The sequence below is a fragment of the Anopheles coustani genome, chromosome 3, assembly GCF_943734705.1.
Source record: "Anopheles coustani chromosome 3, idAnoCousDA_361_x.2, whole genome shotgun sequence".
Taxonomy (NCBI): Eukaryota; Metazoa; Arthropoda; class Insecta; order Diptera; family Culicidae; genus Anopheles; species Anopheles coustani.
The window spans coordinates 1183280-1199344 of NC_071288.1; the positions used below are offsets into that span (position 1 = coordinate 1183280).

Below are 16065 nucleotides of genomic sequence, written 5' to 3' on the forward strand. Positions count from 1 at the left end.
TAGATGCACACTTCAACTCACTATGGTAAACCACCGTGATGCCGCGATGTTCTGTCAAAGGAACTGTCATTCGAGCCGAAGCGTCGTCGGTGCTAAAATCAAGTGAAGAATCTTTCCGTGAACAAGTTTCTTTGGTGATTTTCGTGTTTAATTTGCAATAAATTGCACAAGAAATCGTTCTATTGATTGTAAGCGAGCAGCGCAACAGTTTAACGCAGCAGTATGAATCGAAGGCGTGCGTACGAGGACGATGGGGACTTTTACGGAGGTAATATTTTGCTTCAATTGCTAACCTACAAAATGCGTCTGGCGGTCAATGTTACAGATGGTAGATGAAGTAATTGTATGATTATTTGCTTCTCCCACGGACAGAGCGCAACAAAAAGCGGCGTAGGGTGTCGGAAAATCAGGAAATGGAGGAACGGCTGGAAGCCCTGATTCTGAAGGTGGGAGAAAACAGCACCTCATCGCTGGAGTCAAACCTGGAGGGTCTGGTGTCGGTGCTGGAGTCCGATCTGGGGAACTTTCGCAGCAAAATCCTGCGAATCCTCTCCGAGTGTCCGATAAAGATGCCCGAAAAGTGTACCATCTACTCCACGATGGTGGGTTTGATGAATGCCAAGAACTACAACTTTGGCGGAGAATTCGTCGAATACATGGTGAAGACGTTTAAGGATAGCCTGAAACAGTGCCAGTGGGATGCCGCCCGGTATGCACTACGTTTCCTAGCCGATCTGGTGAATTGCCATGTGATTTCCACCAACTCACTGCTTCAGTTGCTGGACAGCATGGTGGATGCGGCCAACGAAGACAACGTTCCGCAGGTCCGCCGGGATTGGTACGTGTTTGCGGTGCTCTCCACCCTGCCGTGGGTGGGCCGTGAGCTGTACGAGAAGAAAGAATCTGCGCTGGAGAACTTGCTCGTTCGGATCGAAGTGTTTCTAAACAAGCGTACCAAGAAGCACCATAATGCCTTGCGCGTCTGGTCGGTGGATGCGCCACACCCTCAGGAAGAATACCTCGACTGTCTGTGGGCTCAGATACGCAAGCTGCGCCAAGACAACTGGACCGAGAAGCACATTCCCCGGCCGTACCTGGCGTTCGATTCGGTTCTCTGCGAGGCGCTGCAGCACAACATCCCCGTTATTCATCCGCCGCCCCATCAGGATTCATTCGAGTACCCGATGCCGTGGGTTGTGTATCGTATGTTCGATTACACCGATTGCCCCCCGGGACCCATTCTACCGGGTGCGCACTCGATCGAGCGTTTCCTGATCGAAGAGCATCTGCATTCGATCATCGAAACGCATCGATGGGAGCGGAAAGAGTGTGCGCTGCACCTGCTCTTCCTATCCTACAAGGAGAAAATCCCGCTGGAGTACTGCATCGTGGAGGTGATTTTCGCTGAACTGTTCCACATGCCCACGCCGCGCTATCTGGAAATTTGCTACGGGTCGATACTGATCGAGTTGTGCAAGCAGCAACCGTCGAAGATGCCGCAGGTGCTTGCGCAGGCCACCGAAATTCTATTCATGCGAATCGACTCGATGAACACGTCGTGCTTTGACCGATTCGCGAATTGGTTCTCGTACCATCTGAGCAACTTTCAGTTCCGCTGGTCTTGGGACGATTGGGATAGCTGTTTGTTGCTGGAAAACGAGCATCCAAGGCCGAAGTTTATTCAGGAGGTGCTACTAAAGTGTTTAAGGTACGTTTTGTCGACTCGGACGCCAGCTTCGGACTGTTACTGATTTCTTCCCTTTTCCATTGCAGATTTTCATACCATGAAAGGTTCAAGGAAATGATGCCGGAAGGATACGCGAAACTGATCCCGAAACAACCCGTTCCCCACTACAAGTACTCCATGGAAGGAGCTGGTAAGCGAACAAAACAACACTACACATGATGTTTTTTATTTTATTTTTTATTCAATCAATTACAACTATAAATTACGTTTATTTTGACAAAAACAAAATAACAAAATTGAACTGACCCTCCTACACCGTGAAGGAGGTCTCTCAGCATACTCACTTTTTGCATGGTGTGGTCTCGGTCATTAGCTAGATTGCGTTTATGTTTCGTCGTGTTGTGTTTGGCTTCGCTTTATCATTTAAATTGCTATCCTGTGTAGTTCGTCATACATCATATGCTATGATTTTCGATCGTTCCTTCTCAGCCGCGCCCTGGGCGGCACAAAACTTGTCACAGTATTTGGTTGCGTTTTTCGTCCGATAAATAGTATGTTAATGTTAAGAATAATTTAACTCTCGCTAGAGTACGAAGAAAGGCATGTTTCTCTAAGCTAACCGCAGATCTATTGAGGTGATGAATGGAATGATGAACGCCGCTGGTCTCCATGGAGAGAAGAGCGGTGGTGGTTATTTTTCATGAGATGTATCTGCGTTCCCGATCGATCAATGAACGAGTCCTATGCAACATTCGTAGCGACTGTCGTTTGTTTCGTACCATCATTTTCGTCCGCATCGTTTTCTGTCGCAACCGATTCACTCATGGTTGTCTCCGTAACCGGAGTCGAGCTGGTGCTCGCCACTGCAGGAGTTGTCGACTCGATGGTCAATTCCAGTTCAGCATCGTCTCGGTGTGCAATTTCATTGCTCTCGACCGTTTTCCTACCGGAAGTCGTTTGCGATGTCGCCGGGGTCGTCTCTTCTACCGATTCGACGACCGGCTTGTCCGTCTGGTTCACGATCGCTTTCGCATGGTTAATGATCGACATGGTGAGATCGTCCAACGCTGAACCACCAATCGAGCGGCCAATGGCTTCCGGATTGCTGTCGCTCGAAGCGTCACTGGCTTCGAAGAATACCATATTGGAGCGGTTCGTTGCAACTGGCTCGATGTTGGCCTTTACCATGACGTATTCCTTCTCCGGCTCGACCACTTCCAGCGGGGTTTGTTTGCTCTCGACCTGCTTGGCAATCAGCTGCTCCGTTACGGCCACACTCCGAATGGTGGTATCTTCCTGTTCCTGCTGTCGTGGCGCTTCTTCGGAGGCATCTCGTTTGATTTTTTCATTCGAACCGTTCAACTTCGGCGTAGTGGTGGCCATAACGCTTTCCTCCGCCCTGCGTTCCTGCTGCTCGAACGATCGACTGTCGATTCGGTTGCTATCGAACACGGAAGAGGTCACCGCCGGGATGGGCTTGATGGTGGTGGTGGTGGTCGTGGAGATGTTGAAGTTGCTGTTGCTTCTCATGCGACCCGTCCGGCTTGCCTGGTGCTGCTGCTGCTGTTGTTGTTGGCCGGTAGGAATCGGCGGAGGATTGCCCGAGGGAATGCGACGGTATGTGTAACGGCTTCGTCCTCGGGAAGCACGAACACGCTGCATCTGCTGGTCGAGGGTGGGACGCACGGAGACTACGACGGGCACGACCGGTGTTTTAGTGACCACATCACGCTCGGAAGAGGCAACCGTTTGTTCGATTGCTCCCGATAGGGAAGAAGATGGCAGCGTGGAAGTCGAGAATTCGCCATTGGTGGACTTGCTGCTCGTACGCGGTCTCTTCGGTACCCACTTCTGGAGTGGCTTCTCCGTGGAAGTCGACGTCGAAGGCATGAACGAACCCGGGAACTGTCGGTAGATGGTCTTGAGTATCATACGCGGGCGCATCGTGGTGATGGTAAGGTCATCCGATTTTTCATTCCGATTTTTGTAGTAATGAGCCGTGCTGGAAGCGGTCGCGGAGCGGAATGTCGAGGTGGTGACGTTCCTTCCGATATCTTGCTGTGGCAACGTGAACGATGAGGTGCTACTGGCAGGAGCCGGGGTGGAAGACACCGACACAACCGATGCGGCCGAAGAAACCGATGGCGGCGGCGGGGTGCTGTGCGATGCCGGAATCGGAGTCGTAGACGCACTGCCCTGATACGGATGCAACGGAGTGACAAAGTTCTTCGGACGCTGCACCTTCTGGTTGTGCTTCGGCGTACCGTAGTAGGTCGTGGTGAAGTCCTTCTCCGGCGGAGGTAGCTGAACGCTCAGCTGTGCCTCGGGACGATGCGTGGCGTACTCCGGTCCATCGCCAGGGTAGAATCTCAGCGGTTTGCTGCTTGTAACCGTGACGTGATGATGATGATGGTTCGATGCGGGACCTGCGGCTCCCATACCGCCACCCGGCGAACTGGCCACTTTTTGCGGCAGGGATCCCTTTTGCTGACCCCCCGCTTGGTTGTTCTTCTTGCGCTTCAGGTGCTTCTGGCCGGTCATTTTCTTCACGTGCGCCAGCTCGACAACGCGCGACGGAATGAAGTCGTACGTATCGTGGTGGTTCAGGTACTGGTAGGTTTTCAGCGTGGACGAGATGGGGGTCTCGATCTGCGGCGGCAGGATTGTTACCGACGGCATGCTCTTGAAGGCCGGAGGATACTTCACTCCGATCGTCGGCCCGAGCTGCTGGATGTAGGTCTTTGGCGGCGGAATGAAAGTGGACTGCGTGGTGATGGAGATCGGAGTCGTTGGGTTGGAGGAAGCAGCCGGGCTGCTGCTGCGCTGGTGCTGTGTTGCGGTGGTTTGCTCTGAGGTCAGCTTCGCCGTCACACTGACGGCTCCGGAAGCGTCGATGAAATTGCTGTAACTGAACGAACCTCCTCCGCCGAGCGTAGTGCTGCGGAATGAAGGTGTGGAGGCCGTTGCGGTGGCGGAAGCGGTTGGGCCACCGGAAGAGTGGCTTTGTGACAAGCTGCTTGACAAGGCGGGCGACGTGGAGGAGGGCGATAGAACAAGCAAGGATTCGGCGGTGGGTGTAACGGCGTTCTCGACTCCAAATGATTCATATTTGGGTGAAACGGCATTGGACGGACTGCCGACGGCGTCGCCGGCGACGGCACCGCTGGTCGGCGGTTCCAGCTTGCGTGGCGACTGCTTCGATTCGCTAGCGGCCGGCTGGAACGCCGGTGCGGTAAACTTCTCCCGTAGACCAGCGGGCGAAGCCGGGACCGTTGGCAGGGGTGCGTAGCGATGGTTGGCTGCGGTGGAGCTAACCGTGGGTCCGCTCACCTGACCGACTGCGGGCGTGTAGCGGGCACTGGGCCGGGTGGCGGATGTTGGCGTCGGCGATGAAGAAGGGGTGCTGCCGGCGGTGGACGGCGACGACGACGACGACGACCCTCTGGAGCCTGGCGTTGAGAAACGATGGCGTTGGGCGTTCGCCGGCGGCGTTGGACTGATCGAGGGTCCACTGATCTGCACGATCGGCGTGTTGTAGCGATGGGGGGGCACGTGATGGTTGGAGGTCGGCTGGGGTGTGGATGTCGCTCCTCCTCCTCCTCCGATCACTTTCTGTGGGTGAATCGCATTAGAACTGGTGAACTTAAAAACAGTGGGGATGGCATTGAACGGGTGGTGGTGGTGGTGGTGCAGATGATGATGAGGCGAGGAGGGAGGAGGGAGATGAGTCTGGTGGCCAGTGGTGGGAGGGGTCACTACGGATTGGTTATTGTTGTTGACGGTGGTAGGACGAGGGTGATGCTGGTGGTGCTGGTAGTTGGAAGCGGTAGTCTTGGGAGTCACGGTGACGATCGGGTGATGCTGGTGGTGGCTATGGTGGTGGAATGGCGACTGCTGGGCTTGCAGTGGCGGTAGAAAGGGATTGAAGGGCGAGTAGAGGTGGACGGGATTCGGGATGGGTTGCATGATACGCACCGGGATGGCTTGTATCGGACCATCCTGTTGGGGTTGCTGCTGCTGTTGTTGCTGTTGTTGTTGCTGATGTTGCTGCTGAGGAGGAGATTGTGGTGCGTAGAGTTGAGCGGCGGGATGGAGTGCGGGTGGGAAGAGTTGCACATGAACGGGGATCGCTATCGGCTGCGAGGGAGACATCTGGATGACGTGGTGGTTCGCCATCACCGGGATGTGGTTGACGACCATCTGGCCTTGGGGGTTGTAGAAGGGGATCGATTGGATGAGGTGAGGTTGGGCCGGCCCGGCGAACGGCGGGATGAAGGGTCCGGGCGCGCCACCGGCGGCGGTTAGTTGCGGATGAGCGTGATGATGAATCAGAATGGGTTGCTGATGTTGCTGCGGTTGTACCTGAGGCCGATAGATAGGTCCGTGCTGCTGCTGCTGCAGGGGGAATTGTTGGACGTGTGAGTGTTGCTGCGCTGGTGGAGGGTTGGGAGTTTGCTGGCCGATTCCGTTCGGAGTGGTTGGTACCTGCTGGAATTGCTGGTGGTGTTGTTGCTGGTGCTGTCCTTGTCCTTGGGGAAATTGCTGAGGTTTCTGCTGGGTCTTTTGTGTGGATAAAACTTGGATTTGGTTATGGTTCGATGGAGTGGTGCCTTTCTGAACGACAACAGTTGATCCTCCGTTGTTATTCGGCTTTGCATCGGTAGAATCCAATGACGGAGTCGTCGCCGCGCCCCGTTGGTGGTCACCGAGTTTCGTAAAGTCCTGATGGATGTTACTCGGGGCGGGAGCGTGTACTTCCTTGCCATGCTGGAAGAGGTAACTTCCAGGAAGAGCCGTTGGTGCCAACGGTGCTATCGAAGGGCGCTGGAAGTGGATATGTTGGTAGAACTTCGGCACCGTGTGGCTGGAGCCGGTGAACGAGTCCGGGAACTTGATCCTATTGCTGGTGGCAGCAAGTCCACCGAAAAACGCTGGGCTCACCACCTTCCCCGGCATAAAGTGATGGTGGTGATGGTGGAATTTAGCCGTTTCTCCACCCGATCCGAGCAATGACTGCACCAAGTACTGGCCGAGGGTGATGGTCTGCTGCGGTGGAGTAACCGCTGGACGGTAGTAGCGCGTGGCTGGAGGGAATCCGGAGTGCGCTTGCGGTTGGGCCAGATCAAAGAACGTCCGATCGTACATCTGATCGTTCTTGCGCAGCATCGGAATGGCGTTGGACGAAATGAGGGGAGCAAAGTACTTGGGATAGTCCTCGTCCCGTACAATAAAGGTGCGATTACCGGGCATTTCTAGCGCTTCCGCCTCCGGTAAATCGTTCTGTTCGAGCTCATCCCTCGAAGCATCGTCTGCCGCCACATCCAACTTCTTCTGCGTTGGGGCTACGGTAAACTTCAGCTCGAACCGATGACCACGCTGATCGTCCCGATGGCGAATACGTTCCACCTTCCACAGAGCGGTCACGTTGCGTTTCGGCTGCTCACTGGCTCCATCCTTCGGCTGTTGTTGCTGCTGAACGAAAAAGTACGACTCGTCTCCCTCGTGCTCGAGCCGACCGTGCGCCAGCTCAACAATGTCGCCAAACCGTGGGACACTCAGATCGACCGCTCCTATGTACGGTGCATTGTAGATCGCCTTCTGCTGACGCTTGGCCAGGAGCAGTGCATTGTCAGTGCTTCCAGAAGATTGTTGCTGAAGGCTGCCGCAGAGAAAGGGAAGGAAAAATGGCGAACCAAAATGAAAAATCTCCACTCGAAATTTGGTTGAACACATTTTGGGATAATCCCGGTTCCATGTTTCTCCCCCCAAAAACAAAAAAAAAACTCATACATGGTCGTTTATGTCGAGTTTCCTTACGCTCAACTGTTATTTCATGCTCACTTAACTCTCTGGGCGTAATAACAACCTAGGGAAGTCGCTGTGGAAGGGACTAGCGTAGCGTCAGTAGCTTACAGATTTCGTTTTTTTCGCTTCTTTTGCATAAACATACACATTTCCCCTGTAGGCGCCACAACCGGACGCACCATACCACCGCGCGTTATGCCTTTCTAGCATAACCAGCCTTGCGGAACAACGCCTTGGTTCTTCTCACTTCGCTGCTTCGTTCCGGACAGACTTTTCTTTTCGGGCGCACTTTTGCTTTTCAAATGCAATTGCGATCTTTCTGTTTCGCTTTGAAGTAAAGTTTTGCTCCCAAGTGGTGGTTCAAGAAATGAAAGTCGTCCTTACGATTCGTTCGACTTTGAAGGTCTTTGTGCATTTTGATTCGACGATAGAAAAGTTTAGAATAAGTACTGTCACACGAGACGAACCTTTGATGGCGAACCTTTCGCACACTACGATTACAAACAAATGCCAAAAAAAGGTACATCGAACCTTTTAGCGTTCACACGTAACGAGTCTTTGATGTAGTTTCTTTGATAAATGGTAAGAATAAGTCAAAGTAAGCATTCTGCTCCTCCTTCCACGTACAGAACAGACCACAGACTAGACTAGCTAGACTAACAGACTACAGACGAGACCAACAGACAGACTAAGAATAATCCTGGCTGCATCCTTAGCACAGCCTACTAGATAACTATAGACTACTAGATTGTTGAAGTTGTAATCAACAACTCAACAGTGTGACCATACCTGTGGATTCTTTCTTCTACTTCGCAACAAAAAGATGTACCAAATATTTACTCACCTCGTCTTGTTATCATTCAGTGCAAGAAAAACGGTTTCTTTTAACACTTCCTCCCAGGGCACTGCGGCGGTGTTGGATTTTTCCTCCGCCGGGGCTGGCTGCTCGCGCGGCCGATAGTACAGGACCTTGCCCGGGTACGTCTTCAGATGGTTCGGCGTCAGGATGATATCACGGTTGCTGTAGTACTGGCAATGGCTGCCGGTGATGAATATCTGCACACGGAGGGTGGAACGATAGAAGCTTGTTTAGTTTTTTTTCCTCTCTTCTCTCAACGAGCGATTTGTGCCAATTTGTGACTTGACTTAAGATCACTATCTCTTCAAACGGGAGGTTGTCTGTGATGAAGCCCAATGGGCGATGGACGGTCACCTTGAAGCCAGAGTGCGCCCATCATTACTCTTTGCTCGCAAAGTCAAATCATTATAGCCAAACATAGGTTCTAGTCGAAACCTGCCGACGAGGGGGTTCCCATGCCGAGTGCAGCGGTGTGATGCGGTTGATTTCGTCCGTAATTAAGCACCGAACCACAAAAACCGACACCCGACCGACGGGCCATTCCGGTGTCTTTTAGCAGCAGCTGCAGGTAGGTTCCGTTTGTGGCGTGGTGGTCATCATCGGAACATAAAAGTTGATGAATAATTTGCAATTGTTGCAGCGTGCCCCGTCGGTGGGTGGTGGGCGTGAGAAAGCAGAACGTTTGGCGCATGGCTCACAGTATGTCTGGTGTCAAGGTGCTTCCAACACGCCCGCTCGTTTGGACTAGCATCTTTATTTGGCGATTCGGCTTATTGTTTGTTTGCCGTGATGAAAAATGATCAGCTTTTAAGAATCGATTCTAATCAGTAGATTTATTCACGGCAGCGTTTTGATTGCTTTGTTAGAATGAGGACACACATTTAAAACAATTCTCACAGTTTGTAGAGAATTTAAAATGTTCTCTTGAACGATGAATTTATCGAATTCAAACAAATTCATTGTTGGAATGGTTTAAACGATTATAAAAATTCAAGGTTTTAGTGATGGTTTTTATTTGGGCAAGCCAAACTCCGAAGGTTTGTTGCAATAGACCACCATGTACGAAGCCAACATTGTTGATGAGTTGTATGCAAAACAACAGCTCGGCGGCGCACAACATTGTCGTTTCAATGGAGAGAGAGAACCTTGTCCACCCCAGACGAACCGTGGACCACAAGAGATGTCTATTTCGTAAGTCGGGTGTTGTAGTAGACAGACGTTGTCTGTCGGTAGTCTTCTTACCATGAAAAGAATTAAACAAATGTTCATTGTACGTCCGATGTAATCCATGGCGGAACGTGATTGGCCGCTGACAGTGATGGATCGCACGCTGGATTTTCGTCTTGTTGTACAGCTGCAGAACGAGCGTCGTCAGGCTGCAGAACATCGGCACATATACACTCACGCACAACTTCACCGAACTGCGATTCACTTGAGGATATCGTTCAACAGTGTTTCCAACTTCCAAGACCTCCTATCGAGGATCTCTCTGGTCCTTTGGAGGTGTTCGCAATCCGCCTTCTGGGAAGGAAAACTTTCGTATCAATCTTCCCAAAGATTGACAAGACACGACTATCGTGCACAGAGGGCCAGGCCAGGTCCCCGTGTTTAGTAGGAAGCGCACACTATTCTCCGCACATGTTGTCCACCCTGTGTGCACTGTTTGAACGATCTTCTTTCCAAACTTCACCACCGATATCGATCGATCGATCGACGATAAATATGGCTATCGCAACTCCTTAGCGCGCCACCGTTAAATGTGAACCGTTTCGGGCGAGCGTTTTTCACTAACTGCAAACAGTAATATTTTCAAAATCATATTAAAACTGTCCATCTAGCTCCGGCCAGCACCCTTCGGGTGGCCGCCACCGCCGAGTTGCTCCCTCCCAAAATCCACCCGGCGTTCGTGTCGTGCGTTCGTGTGCATTTCCATCCCTCTACCGTTGCGAAAAGTGTTCGGCACGAGCCGCCGAGATCGGTGCGGATTCGTGCATTAATTTCCATTTTCCTCAATGCGGCGGGCGGGGGGTTTTCTCACTGGCCGCGCAGTAGTGGTTGGAAGTTTTTTTTCTTTCTTTCTTTCGCCCTTTCGGAACGGTCTCATCGACGATTAAACGCCTCTAAGAGCTGTTACCATCCGTTCGGAGTTGATCATTTTCTCTCCCTTTTTGATGCAAGTTAAAGCCACCTTCACATTGGCCCAAACGAGAGACGATCGGGCCGGCGGGGCAGCAATTAATGTCGATGAAAATACGGCCTTTAGGCACCACCGCGTGTGCGATCTTTCAAGATCGAGCGCGGGGCGTGAATGATGGAAAGTGTCGCAAACTTAATTCATTTTTCGACTAAAGTATTTCCGCTATGCTTTGAATGGAGTGTGTCATAAGGTGGGGTACCTTAACGAGGTGTGGTTGGCGGTAAGTTTACGATGGAGCCAGACGCAGGGAATGTGTTTCGTTCGGGGGTCATCAAATAACAAACGCCAAGTGGCCGATCGTCACTAGCGCTGGTGGGTTTTTTAAATTTTGCATAATCTCATTCTTCAGCTGCTCCTAGTTTATAAGTATGTGGGGGTTGCGATATGGCGAAAAATTTAAACATTTGGGCACACCTTCGGAGTAACGTGGGGTGGTGAAGCGTCGTTCGTGGTATTTAAAAGTTGCATAAATGTCTCTCTCGTTTGGACACTTTCGAGGCAGCATAATTAAATCCCATTTGCAGTAGATCGTTCTCCCTATCTATGACCATTGTTTTATCTGTTGGAATTCCCTTTCTTTCATAATCAGATTTATCATAGATTTGATTTTAAATAGTATGGAAAATGTTCGAACAAATTGAAAACCATCAAAGTTCGATTCCTGTGCCGGGAAAATGCTCGTGCCGTTGAGTGAAAGTTTATCCTGCCAGCAACCCTGCCGTCAGCTAACGTGTGTTGCGATCGATATGAGCTTTCGATCAATTTTACACTCGAATGCACTATGTTTGGAGTACATTTACTGCGAAAGGAAAACGTCACGGTGCGTGTTACGTCCGTGAAAAAAAGGTTATGTTGAAGGGAAAGAATAAAACAACGAACGGCGAAACCCCCCATTCACCTCGATTTTCTCGTCGTCAAATGTTTTTTTCCTGTTGGTCCTCGTGAAAGATTAATTCTAACACTCTGGTTCCTCTAACTTCCCGGAAGTGACGAACCCCGCCTGTTTTTTTTAAATGCTTCCTTTCGAGTACTCGCTCTCGGTGCGCCATCAGTGGCGGCGACATATCAAGGCGAACAGCTCTTAGCGTAAACAAATGCTTCGGGGCAAACATTTGAATACAAATCTGCCATTTTGTTGGAACAATGGGCACCACCGGTGAAGTGCAGTTCGGCTTGATCCTAGCCGCCGATTGTGACCTAAAACAATGCAAGAACGGCGGCGTTGCTTCCGTGTGCAGCTCATAAAACCGTGAAAATATGGTTTAGTTCGTCACCGGGGGACATATTTTCTTCAGAGTCGGAGTTGGTGCTCTCCAACATGAGATACCGTTTGTTGTGTGTTGGTACTTTGTGTTAAACACATGGTGCATTGAGGCAGTAGTATATGAATCAACTTGAGTTCATGTCAAACATACTCACATAGTTAGGCATAACGATTCAAATCGTTAAAAAAGCCACCAGTTCCACGTTGAATTGCAATCGTTTGACATGAACTCATGAAGGTGCCATAGTGTTGAGATCTATTTGTATTTTATTTATATGTGAGCCTTGCGCAATAGTGGCAGTTCTGTTTGGGCCAGTTCACACGAAAGTACCCCACTGGAACGGAAACCCCTTTTGGTGGTGGATCAATCGTTGGATGGGCGGCGGCATATAGGTAAAACAGTGTTCCAAACTTCCCTTTCCTTTCGTTTCATAACCAAATTTGTTCGATTAGCTTCAACAAGGAAGTTGATTTTATTCTCCTGTGCATTATTCGGTGCTGTGGATGTACGGTGTGTTTTGAATTTACATAATACTTTCGATCGGTCGTTGTTTCCATTCAGTTTCATATCCTAGTTCTATCGTTCCGCCTTTCGCCCGATGTAGCAATTGGTTTTATAATATCATGTCTTGCCCAAACATATAATACTTGTTCCTTAATACATATTAAACCTTCCTATCTTCGATGCATGCATGCTTTCCAATTAACGGCAGGCGATTCATTTAATATGAGTATAATAACCTCAAGATTGTTTGTTACTAGCCTTTAGTGTAGGGTTATGTTTTCTCCCTCGGCCTTGATCGGATGATGCTTCCCCAGATTGACACCTCCCGCAGTCAGTGATCGTGCCCGAAAGCCACCTGCCACCTGCGGATAATGTGCCGCGGACCGTTAATTAAAGCTAATTTCCCAAAAACAATTTTGCGTTTATGCACGTGAGTGAAAAACCCAATCATTTGCAACGGCGGGCGTTAAGCGCTCCGTGAACAAGTCATTTAACCATAACTGCACACCGCTCCTGTGTTGCGGTTTCGATGCTGCAATCCGCCCGCATATGATATGCCCAAGGGTGTGGGTGGTATGTTGCTGCACTGTGAACATCCGATTGGCGGCCGGCTCCCTGCGGGTCCGTTTTCACTAAGGCTCTCTGCTCCCCCCTCGCAGATGAATTGGATTGTAGTTTTCTTAAACCAACTTCTTTCGATGAAAGTGGCGAAACTCTTTAATCGAGAGTTATTGCTTGCAGGCGGGGGCGAGCACATCTTATCGGTAGCGGCCTAATGCGTCTACCGCAGCAGTTCCACTCAGTTGATCCCGACAGTGTGCAGTCGAGTTTGGATCCCTCCGCAACGAGGAGAGGGAGGGTCAGGTGAAGGGTGTAGTGATCGACACCGTCCATCCATCCTGTGGCATTAGTACGTGCCAAGTGGCTGCATGCAGTGAAATATCGCGAAAAGTTAACTGCGCTCGCGTGCATCGACAAACACACAGTCAGTCGGTCTATTCTCTTTGGCCAGACACACAGATAAAGCACACGAAAAAAGCTCTCTCTCTCGTGCCAAGGTGATTATGTTGCCAATTTCGGTGAGCGTTGGAATTTACATGAGATCGTGTAGTAAAAGTGATGTTTTACCATTGCGCGGAATGTGCTGCGAGTGTTTCTCTTTCTTAGTGCATCTTCTCGTGCAGTTGTTTGTGCGATTGCTGTTTGTATTTTCATCTTCGATCATCGCTCGCTTTCATTCTTCATCCACCTGTAGTTGCGTGTTTTAAGATGGGTATACAAAAAATTAGAGAACATCAAACTGTAAAGCGTTTTACATCTCACCTAGCAACCCCCCGGCAGTGTACGTAGAACATCCAACAATGCTAGCGCTACTGTAAAGTAATTGATGTTGAATCGACAAACCTCCAAATTGCAAGACAAACGGATCAAGTAGACAATTCATAACTTTCTAGGGTCTACCAAAATGGTAGCTAGCGGTGAAATGTTTGTAGTAGAGACGACCAGTCGAGGGATACAGGATAAAGTAGGCTATGATCGCTTTTTTCGCATCGCAGGAAACGAGCGCGAATCACAACAATCCTCGCAAAAGTATGTTTTAGACCTGAAAGCGATTTTCCCCTACTTTTACCTGCGTCTACTACAAACACCCAGCGACAACTATCCTTTTGGTAGATCCTAGAAAGCGACGACTTGTCTTACCCGTTTGTGTTGCCATTTGGAGGTTTGACGATTCAACATCAAATACTTTACAGTAGGCTAGCATTCTTGATGTTCTACGTACACTGCCGGGGGCTTGCTAGGTGAGATGTAAATCGCTGTAATGCTTCGTAGCTAGTTTTATCTTTCGTTTGCATGCAAATATATACATTAGTAAGTAGCACAAGTACCAAGTACAATCGAATGAGCTTTTATGATTAATACTCCTGTTCCAACAGCGTCTCTACCAGGAACAGCAACTGCCCACAAGTTGGTGGTGGCCATTCGCCAGAAGTGCAACGCTGATGATGTGCTAAACGAGCTGAACGATTTGCCAAATCTGGGCGATTCCTCCGAAACGGATATGACCGAGACGACGTACAATCCGCTGAAGATCGACGTGTTTGTGCAGACGCTGCTCAATTTGGGCTCGAAGAGTTTTTCCCATACGTTCGCTGCCATTTCGAAATTTCACACCGTTTTCAAGGTAAGTTCTAGTTGGCTTTTAATCACTATGATGGAACTGCTTGTATACAATTAATCATTTGCAGGCATTGGCGGACACAGAGGAAGCTCAAATTTGCATTTTGCACAACATGTTCGAGCTGTGGGTTGATCACCAGCAGATGATGGTTGTGATCGTCGATAAGCTGTTGAAGGTACAGATCGTCGAATGTTCGGCCGTCGCAACGTGGGTTTTCTCCAAGGAAATGGTAGGCGAATTCACAAAGATGTATTTGTGGGAAATTCTTCATTTGACCATCAAAAAGATGAACCAACATGTGACCAAACTGAGTGAGTATTTTATACCCGATTCACTGCGCAATGGTGTAGACCACATGTGTAAACCTGGTCCCTTTTTTCCAGGTCGTGAAATGAACGATGCAAAGGATAAACTTGCCCGGACAGCGGAATCATCGTCCAGCGAGTCGGAGGATGAATCATCATCGAATCCGCAGCGGCGCCGTAAGAACGCGGATGGGTCCGGTGAAAAGCCTACCGAAGAGCAGGTCGAACGGATGGAGGAAAAGCTGGAGGCTGCCTACGTCGAGCAGAAGCGGCTGTTTTTGATCATCTTTCAGCGTTTCATCATGATTCTGTCCGAACATCTGGTCAAGTGCGATACGGACGGGCGAGACTATGACACCGATTGGTACCGCTGGACAATTGGTCGATTGCAGCAGGTCTTTATGATGGTAAGCCTTTGCTACAAGGAGTTGGCTTGACGGACACTCGATTCATCTCCCTTCTGTATTCTTTCAGCACCACGAGCAAGTGCAAAAGTACAGCAGCACACTTGAGGGATTGCTCTTTACGTCGGATCTTGACCCGCATATATTGGACGTGTTTCACCAGTTCACGGCTCTTCGAGCGTAAGGACACACTGCCTAAAGGCACGCTTGCTTTCGACGGAGAATTTGGCTCATTTCCAGACTCGATCGATGGTGGGGTTGGTACTGAAGGCTGCGCTGCACACGGGAGGGAACTAGCTATAGTCATTTTTATCTTTTAAAACTCGTCACTATCTGAGAGAGAAACGATTGTGAGTGAAATGATGAGTTAATGAAAGACTATAACAAACAGAAAAGGGCACGATTCAGTGTCAAATTAATTATGAATATAGACAATTTCATTACCAAAGCTGCTAGCTATGTTTTACTTTAAATTGGTGATGCTCCATATGATAATATCAAGCTACAAGCTAGAAAGGAGATAATCAAAAATTCACATAAATGTCGATAGTGTATTTTTTTATATGAGTTTCTTTCTTTGTCCATCCAATTTACCAGCCTTTGTTTATATTGTTTTATAATTTTTATTGATTTTTACTCATTTTTTATTGATTTTCACCATACATCATAATAATAGGTTAATAGTTTTGTTGGGTTTTTTTTTGTTTTCCTTGTTCGTTATCATTAGATTGATTAAATGGAATTTACTGTCTTTGACCTTGCAGGTTTTTTTTTTTGCACATTTTACGCATTCCGCGGCAGCCTTCAGTGCGCTGCGTCAGATATATTTGATGTAACAATTAAACAACCACATACCA

The 16065-nt window shown here is 49.3% G+C and overlaps 1 protein-coding gene across 1 annotated transcript; it reads left to right on the forward strand.

The window, feature by feature from the left end:
* The first annotated feature begins 105 nt into the window (after positions 1-105).
* On the forward strand, positions 106-15675 carry LOC131272057 (nuclear cap-binding protein subunit 1). Its single transcript, XM_058273674.1, has 7 exons — positions 106-268; positions 373-1708; positions 1774-1877; positions 14255-14502; positions 14567-14810; positions 14883-15211; positions 15279-15675. Exons 1-7 carry the CDS (start codon positions 223-225, stop codon positions 15390-15392), a joined length of 2421 nt encoding a protein of 806 aa, XP_058129657.1. The 5' UTR covers positions 106-222; the 3' UTR covers positions 15393-15675.
* Positions 15676-16065: the final 390 nt, after the last annotated feature.

What these genes read in the sequence shown, in the direction of transcription:
- LOC131272057 (XM_058273674.1), top strand. Translation starts at nt 223, where the DNA reads ATGAATCGAAGGCGTGCGTACGAGGACGATGGGGACTTTTACGGAG. An exon ending in AATTTCACACCGTTTTCAAG is followed by an intron (nt 14,503 to 14,566) that starts GTAAGTTCTAGT and finishes AATCATTTGCAG; the next exon opens with GCATTGGCGGACACAGAGGA. An exon ending in TGCAGCAGGTCTTTATGATG is followed by an intron (nt 15,212 to 15,278) that starts GTAAGCCTTTGC and finishes GTATTCTTTCAG; the next exon opens with CACCACGAGCAAGTGCAAAA.